General features: G+C 40.2%; 1 protein-coding gene across 7 annotated transcripts in view; it reads right to left on the reverse strand.

Moving 5' to 3' along the window:
• The window catches only part of PTPRE (protein tyrosine phosphatase receptor type E), a 247563-nt gene that overhangs the window by 11742 nt on the left and 218002 nt on the right, over positions 1–17819 (reverse strand). For all 7 annotated transcript variants that reach the window (XM_054035388.1, XM_054035387.1, XM_054035392.1 and 4 more), the window contains 3 exons: positions 13640–13774; positions 8252–8377; positions 4536–4687 (listed from right to left, as the gene is read on the reverse strand). In XM_054035388.1, the coding sequence (XP_053891363.1) occupies positions 4536–4687; positions 8252–8377; positions 13640–13774 (413 nt within the window). The remainder of the gene's footprint in view (positions 1–4535; positions 4688–8251; positions 8378–13639; positions 13775–17819) is intronic.

Below are 17819 nucleotides of genomic sequence, written 5' to 3' on the forward strand. Positions count from 1 at the left end.
TGGCAGTGAAGCTGTGCTCTCAGAGGTTCTGCTACCATATCCATCCTTTGGAAGAGACGTGTTCAATATTGTGGAAGGGAAAAGCAGGTGAATTAATGCTGATAAGATCTGCATTAACTTACTTGCAAAAATCCCAAGGTATCAGAGAGCTTTCAACCACTGGGCTTGCTCCCTATGCAGCCATTTGAAAGAGCGTCTAGTAGGTCAGGGCTAAAAAAGGAAAATGATATTGTACGAAGTGGCACTAGATTTCCTCATGTTGATCTCTAGGTAGGATGTATTATTTTTAAAAAGTAGGAATAAATGCTAATTAGTACAACCTCTTTACCCACATATATACACATACTAGAGATTGAAAAACAATTCACAGACTGCATCAAAAAAGAGAGGGGGAAAATCTGGGTTATGTTAAACTTCCTTACACAAAATTCTGAGATAAACAAAGTAACAAAACCATATCACCCCTCATCATTGTCAGGTTTCATATCATCAGAGCTCTTGAGTAATATTTTATTTAAGAGGATTCTGCCTCATCATACTCAGTGAAAATGTCTGTTTTTTTCCTTCTAAGATAATACATATTTTGGCCAGTGAAAGAATTGCTCCTGTGCACTGTGAGATGTTTCTTCCATTGATAAGTTACTTATGAAATTGCAGAGAATATCATAACCTTGCCTCTATTCACCTTTTAAACCACCACTTTTTCCTCATCTGAGAGGCATTTTAAAACTGCAGATAAGGTAGGAAACATGACTTAGGGCCAAGGATTTTAGGTTTTTTTTCACTTTTTACTCCAGACAGGCTAAATTTAGACATTTCCCAATAAATCTCCAGTTACTGCATCCCTCCCTTGTAACCAGAGATGCCGCTCTCAAGAACCGAAGTGGACAGTCAACATTTGGGAGTTCCTCTTTTGCCTTTTTGGAGGCACAACTACAAAAGAAAAATCATTGTCTCATGTATGAACCACAAAGAGTTAGTCACTTCCAGCACTTCACTACTTTTCATTGCCCAGTTTTGTTTTTAAGAACTTGATTGTAATGTTTAATAAGTCATAGGCATGTTAAAGAGATTTGCTCTAAGCAGTTTTTGTTTTAATTTGCAAGTTCTCTAAATGACAAACAATGATTTTGGTGATATATGAATCAGTAATGTGCCTATATTTTACGGGATAAGGAAAGCTTATTTTTGCTGATAATAATTTTCATACAAATACAAACAGCTCACCCATGATTATTAGTGTCATGTTTCTCTGTCAGAAAAATACATCACAGTGGATAACCAAAACCTGCTTTAACAGTTGCTACATTAGACATTTAATTTTCTGTATGCAATATGATTTAAACAAAAAATTAAACCAAGTACTTGACTAAATGTATGCTACTGCAGGTGGCAGAGATTATAATCAAAAGTACACAACTCAAAAATTAAATAAGAGTGCATTCTGCTTTACAGACATAACATTCATGGATAAAAATGGCTAAATTAGATCCTTCTACTTAGAAGGTGAAAGCTGAACTTCCCACGAATAAAGACACTAAAACACATACTTAAGAGGGGAATCAAGCCAGGGGGCAGGTCTTTAGCTGGTGTAAACTGGCATAGTTCCATTGACTTCAGTAGACAATTTACCTGAGGATCTGCCCCATTGGCTTCCTTCCCTTCTTAAGCATGTGGAAATCACTGCATACCTTGGGCAAGGAGCTACTGCAATTGCAAGCTCACACTTGCACAGAAAATTCCTAAATTCCTAAAGGCTTAGAGTTTAATCCTCAAAATACATGGGCTCACATTAACATACATCTTGGAAAATCAGCTGCTGGACTTGAAATGCACTAGGTGGTTTTTCAAGATTTGAATCTATGTGTATCTGAGAGAAGGTTCTAGTCATAGCCTTAAGAATGTGGATGTGAGAGTTTTCAAGTATAGCAGATGATTTTCCAAAATATACTCTCATGTGAATCTATGTAACTGAGAAGAGTAGAGAGTTCTAAGTCTTAAGGATTTTGGAATACTGTTTTTATCATTCTAGTGGTGTTTTGAAATAAACATATGTTAAAATTCCGGGAGAAATGTGGCCTACAACATTAACCTAATTCTTCAAAGCTTTTGTGGGTCTGAGAGGATGGAAGTATTAGATGTAATATGTGGTTCTAGTTCCTTGACTTCCAACGTGTTGCATTAACCAAAGGAATACTGTTAGGCAAAAGAGCGGCTTTTCTCCCTACTGATTGGCTAAAACTATCCCATATTTTACCCACTTTAATTAGCATTCAACGTCCTGACTTACTAACAGATTTCAAAAAGTAGTTGCTGGAATCCACTGTCAAACTGCAGAATCAGGCACTAAAACTGTTAGTGTCCACGAGTTCAATTGGTACAGAGAAAATAAGCCTTTAGGGAAAATATGTGAAAATAGCAAAGCACAAAACAAATCAGAAGCAAAAAGTAGGAGAGAGGAATTGCTTTTTCTGTTAATTAATGTGCATATTCTTAGACCATGTCCTGAATGTCGACAGACTCAAGCTCCCCGACATTCAAATCAAGGCACTGTTAGCAAAAGTGTCACCACAGCTGTTTGTTCCAATGGTGCATGAGAACACAGATCTTTCAAGTAACCCAAACCCAAATCATAGGTTCCATGGATCAAGACCAGCACCTTTAATTGTTCCCAGAACAAACTGAAAGTCAGTGCACCCTTCAGAGAATAGGTGTAATATGCTCTCCATCACTAACTCATAGCTGGTAAGTGGGCAGCTGCATTCTGCACTAGCTGTAGCTTCCAAGTGGTCTTTGAGGGTAATTTCCTGTAGAGCACATTGCAACAACCAATTTGGAGAGGGAAATAATCAATTGCCTGTTATCAAAAGGCAAATGGCTGCTGCCAAAATCCAAAGGCACTTCCAGTTTGCAGACCTCATTGAAAAAAAAGACGGGCGTACCTCTACAAATAACATTCACTGTCACCATCATACTGCAGATGCTAAGCGTCTCCCCTGCTGGAGACCACAGACAGGTGCTGAAAACCTCAGGGTCAATACAATAAAAGGCTACTGTTAGATCTAAAAGAATCAGCATGGGAACTTGACCTCTGTCTATTTCGAAGGGATAATCAACCAATGAAATTAGTGTAGTTTGTGCACCACACCCAAGTCATCAGACGGATTAAAAGGGGGTAATCTGAGGACTCCAGACGTCACCAGAGTTGTCCTACCACAAACTGCTGAATAATCTTCCCCAAAAAGGGGAAATTAGAGACAGGTGATAGTTACTATTTGTATCAAGGTAATGCTTGGGAGCACCAGTCATAGAGCAGACACAGAATAAAGAGATGCCCTAAAGAGTTTACATGCTAATTACAAATTGTCAAATTTCCTTCAACAGGTTTTAGAATAATGCCAAATAATCAATAGTTGTAAAGTCGCCAGTGTCAAGAGATGTCAATGTTAAGCATGAGCTTAATAACCCCTCACTTGAGGAATATGGCAACTTCACCTTCAGTGCCTCAGGAGCTCCAGTGATATCATCGTTTGTTAACAGGGGGCTTGAGTTTGCCTTGTTAAAGAAGACTCGACTCTTTGTGGGGGAGACGGCAGTAACCTTGGTAAGGACATGGACATAGAAAAGGGATATCAGGAGAACTGAGTGTATTGTTATTTTGATTTTAAAAAATATCTAAAATAGGTAAAGGATTAAAAAAAATTAATTTTTATTCTATTGGAATGAGCAAAGACACTAAAAAAAACACCCAAAACTGGCAAAAGTGAAAGTTCAAAACAAAAAAGAAACAGACTTTAAAAACCCCTGAAAAAGGACAGGGGTTTGAAGAAAATAAAATATCCAGGCAAAGGCAAATAAATAATAATTATTTTTTTTAAACAAACTGGGCAGAAATTAAAGGGGAAGCAAATAAATGAAATGGAAAATGTCTGAGGAAAAAATACCTTTTAATTGTATCACATTCATTAAGCTGTACGCTAGTGATGTCAGAGTGTGATCTTATCATTGTTCTCCTTGTTCTCCCAATTCCTCCTCCTTCCTGTTTGTTAAACTCATTTGTGTGCCTTAAAATTAGATTTCATGCAGGGACCACATTTTACTATATTTCTTGACAGCAGATAGCACAATGGAATTCTGATCCTGACTGGGACCTCTGGGGGCTACTGCAATATACATTTTTATAAAATTTCACTGCAGTTGTACTTTTCCACTCACAAGACTAAATGAAGTTCAGGTGCAAGTGTGCATTCAAATGTTTTATTCCTCAGGCAACTGTAATTGACACATATCCTCTCACCACTAGGGGAGTGAGGCTTGGGCTAATGGTTTGTATTGTTTACTAACCAATAACTAAGGAAGAAACAGAGTTTTTGTTTTGTTTTGTTTTAAAAAGTACTGTGCAGTCCCTTGGAATAGAACATTGCCATGATAATCACCAAACCAGAAGAAAGGGAAGACGGAGAATGTTATACAGATCATAAATCATAGGAATGATTACAAAATTTTTAAAAAAGCAGAGAAGAAATAAGTCTTACCTGCAATGCACAGTAATTGGATGGTTTCCTGTCTGCTGCTGCTGTTTTTGGACAGCTGCAATGAGGTCAATCATTCCTTTTCCTTCAGCAGGAATTCCAATTTCAGGCCATCCATGAAAATGAAATTGTCGGACAAGTCTGCTCTGCTTCTCCTGATAATTCAAAAGTGTGGCAGGAACAGATTTAATGTAGTTGTCAGTTTAAAATGCAGGGACACTTTTTTTTTTTTTTACCTTTAACATTTCTTATACAAAAATTTGTAACATGATGATACAGGGGCCATTTTCAACCTGCTGCATGATAAATTAATCATGCATCTCAGGTAGTTCTCTCTCTTAATGCCCTGTGAGTATACTGAAAATTTACCCTATAATTTCCCCTTTGATTTCCACAACTGTTTCATCAAGCTGGTTCTAAAGGCATATTGTAAAGACTATTAATTTCAAATATGAAAATCAATGGCTTAGGGTTTTCATCACGCTTAAGGCTGTATCCAAAATGTCAGTGAAAACTTCAAGGTCACAAACCGAGGACCTTTTTGTGGTCTAAACCCTTTTATTCAGTTTCGTCCAACTTTATTTGTTATCTGAAAAATTAACCACCTTTGCCCCTAGAGATGTTGATTATTTAAGCATTCTTACAGAAAGGGCATAGATGGGTATTTATTTCATTACAGTTTTCTATTATGACTTCTCACCATTGCATGATTATTCCAAATATAATTACTATGAGCCAGGTCTGACGTAGTGCAACAAGGGTGCACAAAAAGGGGGAGCACGGGAAGTGCTGTCACAACTGCACACTTATAGAGCTTGGTGTGAAAGAAGCAAGGTAATGTAGGAAAAATACAGGGCAGTCGAAAACTTATAGTTCTGTAGAATTTTATAATCTCTTTGTGATGATTTGAACAATACACAGAGAAATATTATTCCATTTCAAGTGGCATTACTCTAGAAATCATTATGAGAAGAATGAGTTCAGTATCTGTTGACTAAAATTTAGGGCTCGATTGTGCTTGGCTCCTGTCTGGATAGACTGAGGCATAGATGGAGAAGTTGGAAAGAGCTTCTTGCCTCCTTGATGCAGAGGCCAAACTCCATTGTTGTGCTTATGTTCCCCTGGGCACAAGGGTTATTCCTGGCTAACCAACAAGCCACCTCAAAAGATGGGGTTAGAACTGGCCAGGCTTGGAAAAATGTGGCCTCTGCACCCTCTTAGACCTTAACTACCCTGAGATTTTTTTTTTCTGAGATTTCCCACGGTTGCACTATTACTGGTATTGCTCCATTGCTGGTAACAATGGTGGGAGCTCAAATCATCCAACCTTCCTCAAAAGCAAATGTAGATGACTTATAGGTAAAAACATCAACTCCTTGTCTACACTAGAATTTCCAAGGTTGCCACCACAGGTAGGTAGCAATGCACCTGAGGGACATTTTGAAAAAAAAGCTCAGTGCAGGCAAACCCGTCCTATTTGGCGCACTGTTTTGTGCTATGAAGACTAGACCACTTAATCATATTTGTGCAAATGGTTTGTCCTGTCCTCCTCCTCAGCTGTGTGTGCAGTAGGATATTCTAGAATGCACTGCCCCAAATGTTGCTGCTGCTGCTTTGTGTGTTTGTTCTCTGGGTACTCTATTCTCTGCACAGGCATTATAGGATACTCATCCAGATGTACCCAAATTGTACTGACATTAACACTGTTAGGCAGCATGGTAGGTGGGGATGCAGAGCATGATAGTGATGGTGAAAGAGCTGCTGTGCGAACACAAACTGAATTGTGTTATTTGTGCTTCTAATGGTTTACAATATCACAGTCAGAAGTCAAAGCATGCCAGGAATGGATGTTTGTGTAGCAGGATACCTATAACAATCCCTTACTATACTTCATAAACTCATTGCTTTAGCTTAGTTCCTTTTGTCTCGTGCATGTATGCGCACGCATAAACTTTAGTCATAGTCAGATTCTAAACTTTTACTGCAGGAAAACTAAGAATTTTCAAAAAACAATGATGCAATCATTTACCAAACAAATGCTGACATTTCTAGTGATATTCATAACACTGTGATATCCCGGTCTTGAACCAAGGCCTGGGAATCCCCAGACAGCCACTCAATGTCTGCTGAAATCTGGTGGGCCGAGAAGCTAGTAGGACAATAGCCTCAGCCCAGGCACTATCCATGAGGACCCCTACTGGAGGATCACCCTGCTCCGCAGATTAGTCCAACTATGCTATTTAAGCCAGAAGGAGGCACAGGAAGAATGTCTGAGCAACAAGGCGATTTCCTGTTGTAGCTGCATAGGACCCTGCTTGTGCCTGCCTCTTGCACCAACCCTGTTCCTGATTCCTACTCTGCTTCTGGCTCCTGCCTCATCCCATCTTTGCTCCTGTTCCCACCATGCTCCTGCTCTGTGCTTGATCCTAGGGGGGGAGGGATAGCTCAGTGGTTTGAGCATTGGCCTACTAAACCCAGGGTTGTGAGTTCAATCCTTCAGGGGGCCACTTAGGGATCTGGGGCAAAAATCAGTACTTGGTTCTGCTAATGAAGGCAGGGGCTGGACCTTTCAGGGTCCCTTCCAGCTCTATGAGGCTAGGTCTACACTACGGGGGGGTCAACCTAAGATAGGCAACTTCAACTACATGAATAGCGTAGCTGAAGTTGCGTATTTTAGGTCAACTTACCTGGCTGTGAGGGCGGTGGTGAGTTGACCGCTGCCGCTCCGCTGTCAACTCCACTTCCACCTCTTGCCGCGGTGGATTTCCGGAGTCGATGGCAGAGCGATCAGGGATCGATGTTATCACGTCTTCACTAGACGCGATAAGTCGATCCCAAATAGATCGATTGCTACCCGCCGATCCGGCGGGTAGTGAAGACATGCCCTGAGATAGGTATATCTCCATACATTATCCTTGCCTCTCCTCCAGTTCCTGCCCTTATGCCTTGACTCCAATCAACAGTTAGCAGTCATGGCTCTGACCCAGCCTTCGATTTCTGACCCTGATTCTGGTTTGACCTTTGGCTCAGTCATTTGATCTCTGACCCTCACCATCGATTCCTGATTCTGACTCTGGCTTGACCCCTGGCTCTGGTAACTAGTAGTTGACTCTCATGCTGACCCTTGGCTTGTTCCCCAACCTGGATGCCTGCTCTGCTCACTAGACCTGACTCCTGGTCTGACTACTAGGCCAGACCGCCTACATCCTGGTCCATAACAACCACACAAGGTTCAAGAATGGCCCTGAGAGTATCACTCCTTCGACTACAGGATCCTACTTGTCTGGAAACAGTTGATGGTGGGCAGAGGTATGTGTGTTATAAAGAGATTTCATTATAATTTAATACATTTGGGCAAATTTTCAGCAACATGCATGTGCATTTTTTTTACTACAATTCCCAACAACTATAAGAAGAACGGCATTGTTTAGCACAAAATAAAACCACCACATGAAAAGCGGGAATGTTGAATTGGCCAGAATTTCCATTTGATTAATGTGATGTGAATCCTTAAACAAACTGTTTCATATAAGTACTTTCTCTTAATTAATAAAAGGCTAGCTGACAGTTTGCTAATATAAAACACACCTTATTTCTCACAAAACCTATGTAATGTATTGTCTTGGCTTACCACACAGACACAAAAGCACAAGCTCATAAATCTATCATGGTTATAAATAGTTAGAAGTGTAGGAAACACTATACTTTCAAGACAATACCTGATTGAATGTGATTATGAAGTCCCTTACGCTTATGGCATCCAAAAGACTGTCATTCTTTATCTCTATATTTATCTCTCCATGAGTTACAGAGCCCTCTGATGGCCAGTACTGAAAACATTTTTCCTGTAAAATTGAAACACAATAGTAAATGTTCCTTGCAACATTCTTCTTCTAAGCTGTTGTGCACATCTTAGCAGGTCATGCACAGCATTTTAAATTTGTTCTACAGAACTTCTGCAGTTAAATGCCTAATCAGTGTCTAGCCTAGACCAGCTATTTCGTAAACTCCTTGCACTATTTAAGATAGTAGTAGTAATTTAATTCAGCACTTCAGGCTGTTAGAAAACAAGCCAATATACAAAAGATAGGTGATAACTATGCTGGATTTGGAACAAAGGAAAAAGTAAAACAATTATTAGTGATGTTAATGTATGAAAACATTGGTAGAAGTAAAAATGGGGGATTAATGCCCTCCCCCCAAAACTAAAGACAAACAAACCTGGGACTAAGTCCAAAAAACAACTCTTCAGATCAGTCATGCCAATGTGTGAGATACTATACAAAGGTTGCTTGTGCAACCATAATTCATCCCCCTTGTGCACATGTTTTATGATATAGTCTTTAACTACATGATCCCTTACTATTTGTTTCCACAGGACCCTTGCCTCGTTCAACGTACAGGATGGATAGTGCTCCGGGAATAAAAGTTATTCAGTTTTTCTTTTTATCCTTATCATTCAGTGTGACTTCCTGCCTTATTTACTGCATGCTATCCAAACCCTAAACTGAATACATAATTATTCATTTCTTCGGTCTTTTCTAGGGCACTCATCACCATAATATCTGAGTGGCTCACAAATATTAATGAATTTCATACCACATCTCCCCTGTGAGATAACAAAACATTATTTGCCTCATTTTACAGATGGAGAAAACTGAGACAAAAAAAAACTTGCCAGTGGCACACAGTCAGGGCCGGCTCAAGGGTTTTTGCCGCCCCAAGCGGCGGGGAAAAAAAAAAAAAAAAAAGCAGCGATTGCGATCGGTGGCAGCTCCACCGCGCCTCTTCTTTGGCGGCAATCCAGCGGCAGGTCCTTCACTCCGAGAGGGACAGGGACCCTCCGCCAAATTGCCGCCAAAGAGCCCGACATGCCGCCCCTTCCCCTTGGCCACCCCAAGCACCTGCTTGATCAGCTGGTGCCTGGAGCCGGCCCTGCACACAGTGAATCAGTGACAGAGCTAGGATGTAGAAATTTCTGGCTCCCAGCCCTGAACAGATTCCTCCAGACCACACTGCCTTATTACAAAAAGTTTTGAGCATCCACATCAAGTATATACTTCATGGGCAGTTGTAAGTGCTCCACACTTTTGCAAAGCAGGCCCAAGTATGTCAAGTTCGACAACCAGAAAATGAGGAACACACAACTAGTAGCCACCTGCCAAAACTGTGGTTTAAATTACTTGCTCAGCATTGCATTGGAAAACTATGGCAGAGGCAAGGATAGCAGTGAGTTCTCTTCTGTGGCATTCATCTGCCTTAACTACAAGAGCATCCTTTTTCTTCCTGCAGTCTCCTGCCTTATTTGCTACACACCTTCAATTTTGTACGGCAAATAAGGTAGAGATCCTACAAACAGCCTCATTCACTACATAACCCTGATTCATTCCCTGAGCACCGTTGTCCTGAAACAGGCAGGAGTCCATTTGAAACTACATGGTTTTATTATGTGATCATGGAATTAAATACGTATGTACAAGAGGACCAAATTTAAAGCTTGCACAGACAATTGTAATTCTTGCATTAGCTAACTTTGTTCTTGACTTTGCAAACTAAATAACATTCTTTTAATTTTTGTATGTCGTTTCCTAGGTGTTTTTAAAAAGTAAAAAAGGTAAAACCAAATTTTATTATGTACTACTGTAACAAATGCCCCATTGTGCACCATCCTCAGGGTTTGAACCCTGAACCTTCAGCACTGCAGCACAGCTTGTACTACAGGACTCACTTCATTAGCTGATCAAAAGAAAAGGGTGTTATCCTAGAGGGGGAAGAGCCACTAGACTGAGGGTTCAGGGCGACTAGGTGGAACCTGGCTCAGTTCTCGTCTCCCTCAATGAGGTGGGGGGAGCTGCTGCCCACATGGTCTCCAACAGGGATGGGTGGATGAGCCTTTGGGCCCATTTACTGGTGGGATGGGGAGAGGATTTGTCAGGGAAGCCTGGCCCAACTCTCCCCACAATCCACTACAGCTGTATGGCAACAGCCAGAATGTATACTTCTGGAGTTCCTATTATAGTGTCTAGCTTGACTTTAGTAAGGCTTTTGATACTATCTCGCATGACCCTCTCAACAAACTAGGGAAATACAACCTAGATGGAGCTACTATAATGTGGATGCATAACTGGTTGGAAAACTGTTCCCAGAAAGTAGTTATCAGTGGTTCCCAGTCAAGCTGGAAGGGCATAACGAGTGGGGTTCCACCGGGATCAGTTCTGGGTCTGATCTATATCTTCATCAGTGATTTAGATAATGGCATAGAGAGTACACTTATAAAGTTTGCGGATGATATCAAGCTAGGAGGGGTTGCAAGTGTTTTGGAGGATAGGATTAAAATTGAAAATTATCTGGACAAAATGGAGAAATGGTCTGAAGTAAATAGACTGAAATTCAGTAAGGACAAATGCAAAGTACTACACTTAGGAAGGAACAGTCAGTTGCATACATACAAAATGGGAAATGACGGCCTAGGAAGGAGTACTGCAGAAAAGGATCTGGGGGTTATAGTGGATCACAACCTAAATATGAGTCAACAGTATAACAGTGTTGCAAAAAAAGCACACGTCACTCTGGGATGTATTAGCAGAAGTGTGGTAAGCAAGACATGAGAATTCTTTTGCTCAACTCCATGCTGATTAGACCTCAACTGGAGTATTGTGTCCAGTTCTGGGAGCCACATTTCAGGAAAGATGTGGACAATTGGAGAAAGTCCAAAGAACAGCAACAAAAATGATTAAAGGTCTAGAAAAAAATGACCTATCAGGGAAGATGGAAAAAACTGGGTTTGTTTAGTCTGGAAAAGAGAAGACAGAGGAGATATGATAACAGTTTTCAAGTACATAAAAGATTGTTAGAAGGAGGAGGGAGAAAAATTGTTCTCCTAAACCTTTGAGGATAGGACAAGAAGCAATGGACTTACATTGCAGCAAGGGTGGTTTAGGTTGAACATTAGATAAAATTTCCTAACTGTCAGGATAGTTAAGCACTGGAATAAATTGCCTAGGGAGGTTGTGAAATCTCCATCATTGGAGATTTTTAAGTGCAGGTTAGACAAACACCTGTCAGGGATGGTCTAGATAATACTTAATCCTGCCATGAATGCAGGGACTGGACTAGATGACTTCTCTAGGCCCCGTTCAGTCCTACAATTCTGTGATTCTATGATGGTTTTGAATGTTGCTGAAATTTTGCTGACAATTCAAGCAACAGAAGTGGCAATGTTCCAAAGCATATATATCTCAGCTAAACCTGAGTGGAATTTCATGAGACAAAGAAAAGGCACTTCTCTAGCACAAGATCTTTCCCCCTGCCATATTTTAAAAGCCTGCTGCAAACAGTGGAAGAGTTATTACTTCTCTAAAAAAGGCAGCCAGAATATTTTATAATGAAGTGTTATGCAACCTAAATGTAAGGCTGTGATGAAGTAGATAATTTTCTTAATGTTTTGTATGAATATTATATGTGCCTCGGTTTCCCCTATTTGCTGCACGTTTAATCAGGTGGTGGGGAAGAGTGTTTATTGTTGCAGAGGACCAGGTGTGACATTGCCTAGCAGCCTGAACCCCAGACAACAGCCTGGACACTTTGGAACTAGCAACTGGTGATCCAAAGGCCCTACCCAAGTTGGAAGCCAGCTGGTTTTGGCCAGTGGGAGAACAAAAGACTGAAGAGAGCAAGCTCAGGTGATCTGTTTGCCCAGGAAAGAAGACAAAGGAGGGGCTTCTGGGAAGGTGATATAGTGTGGTCAGCAGGAAGGAGGATCGATTCTGGACTGGGGACTGTCAGGACTGAGATCCCCACTTTGAACTTTAGGGTACAAATGTAGGGGCCTGCGTGAAAAACTTCTAAGCTTAACTACCAGCTTAGCTCTGGTTCGGCTGCCACCATCAATGGATTCCCTCCCTGGGAAGCCTTGAAAAACCCTCACCAAATCCCTGGTGAAAACAAATCCAAAACCCCTTGGATCTTAAAACAAGGAGAAATTAACCATTCCCCTCCTTCCTCCCACCAACTCCTGGTGAATCAGTTCCAACCCCCCCCCGGGATCTACAACAGGGAGAAATTAACCATCCCCCCTCCTTCCTCCCACCAACTCCTGGTGAATCAAGATCCAAAACCCCTTTGGATCTAAAACAAGGAAAAATCAATCAGGTTCTTAAAAAGAAGGTTTTTAATTAAAGAAAAAGGTAAAAATCATCTCTGTAAAATCAGTATGGAAATTAACCTTACAGGGTAATCAAACTTAAAGAGCTCAGAGGACTCCCCTCTAGTCTCAGGTTCAAAGTACAGCAAACTAAGATAAACACTCTAGTAAAAGGTACATTTACAAGTTGAGAAAAACAAAGGAAAACTAACACGCCTTGCCTGGCTATTTACTTACAAGTTTGAAATAGGAGAGGCTTGTTTAGAAAGATGTGGAGAACCTGGATTGATGTCTGGTCCCTCTCAGTCCCCGAGAACGAACACACTCCCAAACAAAGAACACAAACAAAAGCCTTCCTCCCCCAAGATTTGAAAGTATCTTGTCCCCTTATTGGTCCTTTAGGTCAGATGCCAGCCAGGTTACCTGAGCTTTTTAACCCTTTACAGGGAAAAGGATTTTGGAGTCTCTGGCCACGAGGGATTTATAGTACTGTACACAGGACAGCTATTACCCTTCCCTTTATAGTTATGACAGGGACCAAGAAAGGTCTGAGCCGACTTGGACTGGGGACAGACCCAGTTGGACTATGCTGTAACTTTCTATTCTTGAGGCTATCACAGAATCACCAGGGACGTACAGAGCCAAGAAAGAGCACCGGACTGGTGATTCCAGGGCATAAGGTCACTACCGGCACTACATATAACAACAACAAAAGTTTGTGCAATTCATTTTTGTGAATTTTTAGTCCCCTGAATAAGACATTATATTACACTTGATGTCTATGAATGTAGCTGTAAGTTAAATGGACAAAATCTGGCGTGCACACGCCCTTTGCTTTTACCTGTAGGGGCAATGGGCACAGAATAATCATTGCAGGGAGATTCAAGGCAGGGAAGGAAAAAGGATGTATTAACAGAAAGAGCTTGGACCTTATAATTACAAACTTTGCACAACTGAATCATACCTGCTCCCTTTCTTGAACTTCTGTAAGCATAACAATCGTGTGACATTTCCACTCCCACACCATTCGCCAGAAGTCTTCCACTGTATGAGGAAGTGGTCCTTGGGTTGCAATGAAATAATCCTTCTGGCGATAGCCCTTCACAGAAAGATAGAAGATAACTCATCATTGATACAGTTTTGAATACAGCAACTTTTCTTTTTCATATTTTAAATTCTGACCAACTCTTATCAGTATCTCCTAGTTGTCTAGAAATACTGCACCATCATTTATTATGAAGCCTGCATAACATTTATTAATACTTAGGGCCAGATTCTGTCACCTGCACTCATGTTAGTACTCCACAACTAGTCAGACTGATTTCAGTGGGGTTACTTTCAGAGTAAGATATTATTCACCATGAGTAAATGTGACAGAATCAAGCCCTAAATCACTGGTTTTCAAACTTTTGTATTGGTGACCCCTTTCATGCAGCAAGCCTCTGAGCGTGACCTCCCCGCTTATAAATTAAAAATGGGTGAGTTTAATTTAATTTAATGGGAGCTTGGGGCTGTCAGCCCAACGGAACTGACAGTTCGCTACCCCCATGTAAGCACCTTGTGACCGCCTGAGGGTTCCTGCCCTAAATAATTTGCTTTTCTAAAGATAATATAAGAACAATTTTAGTCAAACTGTATGCAACAAAACAAACTATTCTGTCAGCAAGAGAATTATACGCTATTTTGTCAAACAAACTTTCTGCATGGGCAAATATAGATTAAATGGTACACAGAAACACATGTTCCAGTTTTCTTGTTGGCGTTTTCCATATGCAATACATTGTTTAGTTTGGTTATAAAAATTGTTTTCACAGCTGAAAAGCAATCAGGTTAAAACAGTCTTGGAGAAAAGTCCAAAACCTGAATGCAGAAGCAAATATACAAATATGAAAAAGCCTTAGAAAACCTAGAAATTCTTTGTTATGCATATTTGCATATTATTAGCTGTATTTTAAGTAGTGATGACAGAACCCTATTATGGTACTTTATATTCATTTAATTTTAAGCTGATCTTGTACAGTTATAGCCAAAATCTCAAAGGGGCTTCAAAACAGCTCCAAATTTGTGCCCGTGATCTCACACAATCATTATCACCAGCAAAAATCCAAATTAAGGTATTATTAAAATTAATAATCAGACATTTGATATAAATAAATAGACATTTTAGTTACTTTCTTCATGATCCCTGGAAAGTGGGAAACCTTAGAATCTATTTTTTAGATATGAGTGAAAAAATATAAAAGTATCTTAAAATATGTTAAAATTACACAACTTTGAAAAACTATGCTTAAAATAGTTTAAACTAATACTGCATAAACATTATGACAAAAACTTTCTGAAATCATTAAATGGCTTTTTGCCTTGGCAAGTTAATGTTGCTAGCACTGCAGAATGACTTACCAGATTTGTAGTTACATCTGGAAAACAATATCTTAAGACAGGCGGTTAGTACCCCTGGGTAGGATAACTTTTTTACCTCACTGTACATACTACTCATGACGAATTTGGAAGCTAACTATATATGAACTATATTAAAATGTATAAGGAAATAAAAACTCCCTTCAATTCTAAGACCGCACTCATCTCTCCCTCCTCAACCCCCACCCCCAAGAGACCCTACTGCTTTCTTAATAAATGCTCATTTGCTTTTATTTCAGAAAAAGAGCATCTGTGTTTGAAAAAGAAAGTAGAGCAGGCAAATTTAAATTAGAAATGTGATCAGCTACCTAAATCACCATTACACAGACCCACCAGTTAGTTTAAATGTACCACTATTTCTAACTCAATTTTAATCATTTTACAACATAACTTTAAGAAATACACCAGTAGAAAAAAATATTGAGAGGAATAGCGAAGTCAAAGATGAATGAGGATGGAGACTTAATTCCCCTTGTCACTATAGATTCAATCCTCCAAGTTAGGGTGGGTGCACATTGGTGGACAGAGTGGGGAATCTTGCATTTGAATTGCAATGTGGGAAACACTTGCTGCCTGTACTGTACTGGTTATGTGGATGAATGGAGGACCTAAATCTCTAGAGCTGTCAGTTCGACACCTTTCAAGAGCATTAAATTAGCTAAAAATGTAATTGTGGAAAAATTGTCAAAAACGTTTCAAATGTTTCATGTGCTTCTGTTGCATTAGCGTTTTAATAGAATTCTCTACATAGCTGGAAGGCAGAGAGAGTCTGCAAAGTAGAATAATCCTCTGTCAGAATGCCAAGTTAACATAGGCTGTTTCATGCTGCTAGTGAATATATATAGAAGGTGGTAAAATAAAGCAGATATTGATATTCAGGAAGGACTACGATTAAATTTCACTATGAACTCTGTTTAAACTAGCAAGTTGAAATACTCTGTTTCATTATGTGAAATCTATCTAAAAATGTTCTCACACTATTGCCAGGTGGAACTGATGAAATGACACATTTGGGCCTCATCAGAAATATGGAAAAAGCAAAGACTCATACTCATGAATATCTAAATAAAAAGCAATTTTTTTTATTATTGCTTTTATTGAACCATGTAACTGTGAGGTCACATTTTCAGGATTGGGTTGTTGTTTTTTTCATATAGAGTATACGGAAAATCATGTTTAAAGCAATGTTAAATTGAGTGCTGTTCAAAGATAAAGTTAAAATGGGAGAGCACAGTTCCAAACTGGGCCACTAGGGAAGCTGTTCATTGTAGCTCCCATCTTGAAGACCAGCAGCGCCATTTGGGGAAATACATGTGAAGTGGGAACAGGGAAGTTGGCTCTTGAAGGAAAAGTGAGGGAGCAATGTGCAGTGGCGGGGTACAGCTGGGACATCGGAGGGCAGAGCTTTACCCTTTACTTGGTCAACTCTTGGACAGTCAGAGAAGCCCAGTCCAAAAAGGACCAGGACAAAATAAGATAGGGGATAGTTCTGTATAGAGAAGACAGCCCTGTGTAGGGAAAGTAAAGATGCAAGAGAAGTGGCTGTGAAAGTTTCATTCATACTGCAACAAAGTTTAGTTCAGCTTCTGAAATGAGTATTTATGTTCCTGTATATTCCTCCCATCTGTCCAGAGTGCAACACTTCCTTCATTTTAAATCACCGAGGACAAGTTTTAATAGGATTTAGCCAAAATGGCTTCAGGGAAAGTGAAAGTTTTAGGTTTCCAAATACACATTATTATTTTTATTTCTATTTTTAAACACTTCGGAGGTGCTCAGGTACTATGCAGATAGGGGCCTTGTAAGTACCAGCTGGACAGACAAACTGACCTTCATAACATAAATAGAAGCTTCTTTATTTATTATATTTTTTATGACAGAGACTTAATAATCCATTTGTTTTGCTAGTTTTCAACCCATCATAGTCATTTATATAAAACAAAGCACAAAAATATATTATTCTCCTTCTTAAACTGTATAACATACGAAAACAAGGTACAGATTCTGTGGTCATACCTCATAATAACTGCATGTCTCTCTCACAGATACTTTAACACCAATTTAAAACACCAAGTTCCAATGTACAAATTTCAACCTACTTCACAGAGAAGACTGATTGGATCTGAGGCACCATCCCTGGAGCAAGGGCAGCACTGTCCATGTATTTTCCCTCCTGTTCTGTCCTGGTGGTTGCGGTGGCAAATGAACGGGATCACCTAGGGCAGCAAGATTCTATGCCTAAGGCAAAGGACCCTAAGGAATTGGACCTCTTTGGGCGGAAGGCATACTTGTCAGGGGGCCTTCAACTTTGTGTAGCAAACCAGCGAGCCCTGCTGGGGTGCTATGACTTTAATATGTGGGATTTGTTGACTAAATTCAAGGAGCTGCTCCCCCAAGATTCCAGAGAGGAGTTTTCCTCCCTAATTGAAGAAGGAAGCACCATGGCTGGGGCCTCCCCACAGACAGCTGCTGACTCTGCGGCCAGATCAATGTCGACCATGGTTACAATGCATAGGAGCTCTTGGCTGCAGTCCTTGGGGCTCCCTCAGGAAATGCAACAGACCACCCAGGACCTCCCTTTCAAGAGATCCTCCTTTTCTCAAAAAAGACAGATTATAGGCTGCACGGCCTTAAGGATTCCAAGGTAATCTTGAAATCCCTGGGACTTAATGTACCAGCAAGTTGTAGGGGAAGGAGGAGAAGGACTTCCTCATCAGGCCCTACGC

This window comes from Malaclemys terrapin, chromosome 7 (assembly GCF_027887155.1).
Source record: "Malaclemys terrapin pileata isolate rMalTer1 chromosome 7, rMalTer1.hap1, whole genome shotgun sequence".
Lineage (NCBI taxonomy): Eukaryota > Metazoa > Chordata > Testudines > Emydidae > Malaclemys > Malaclemys terrapin.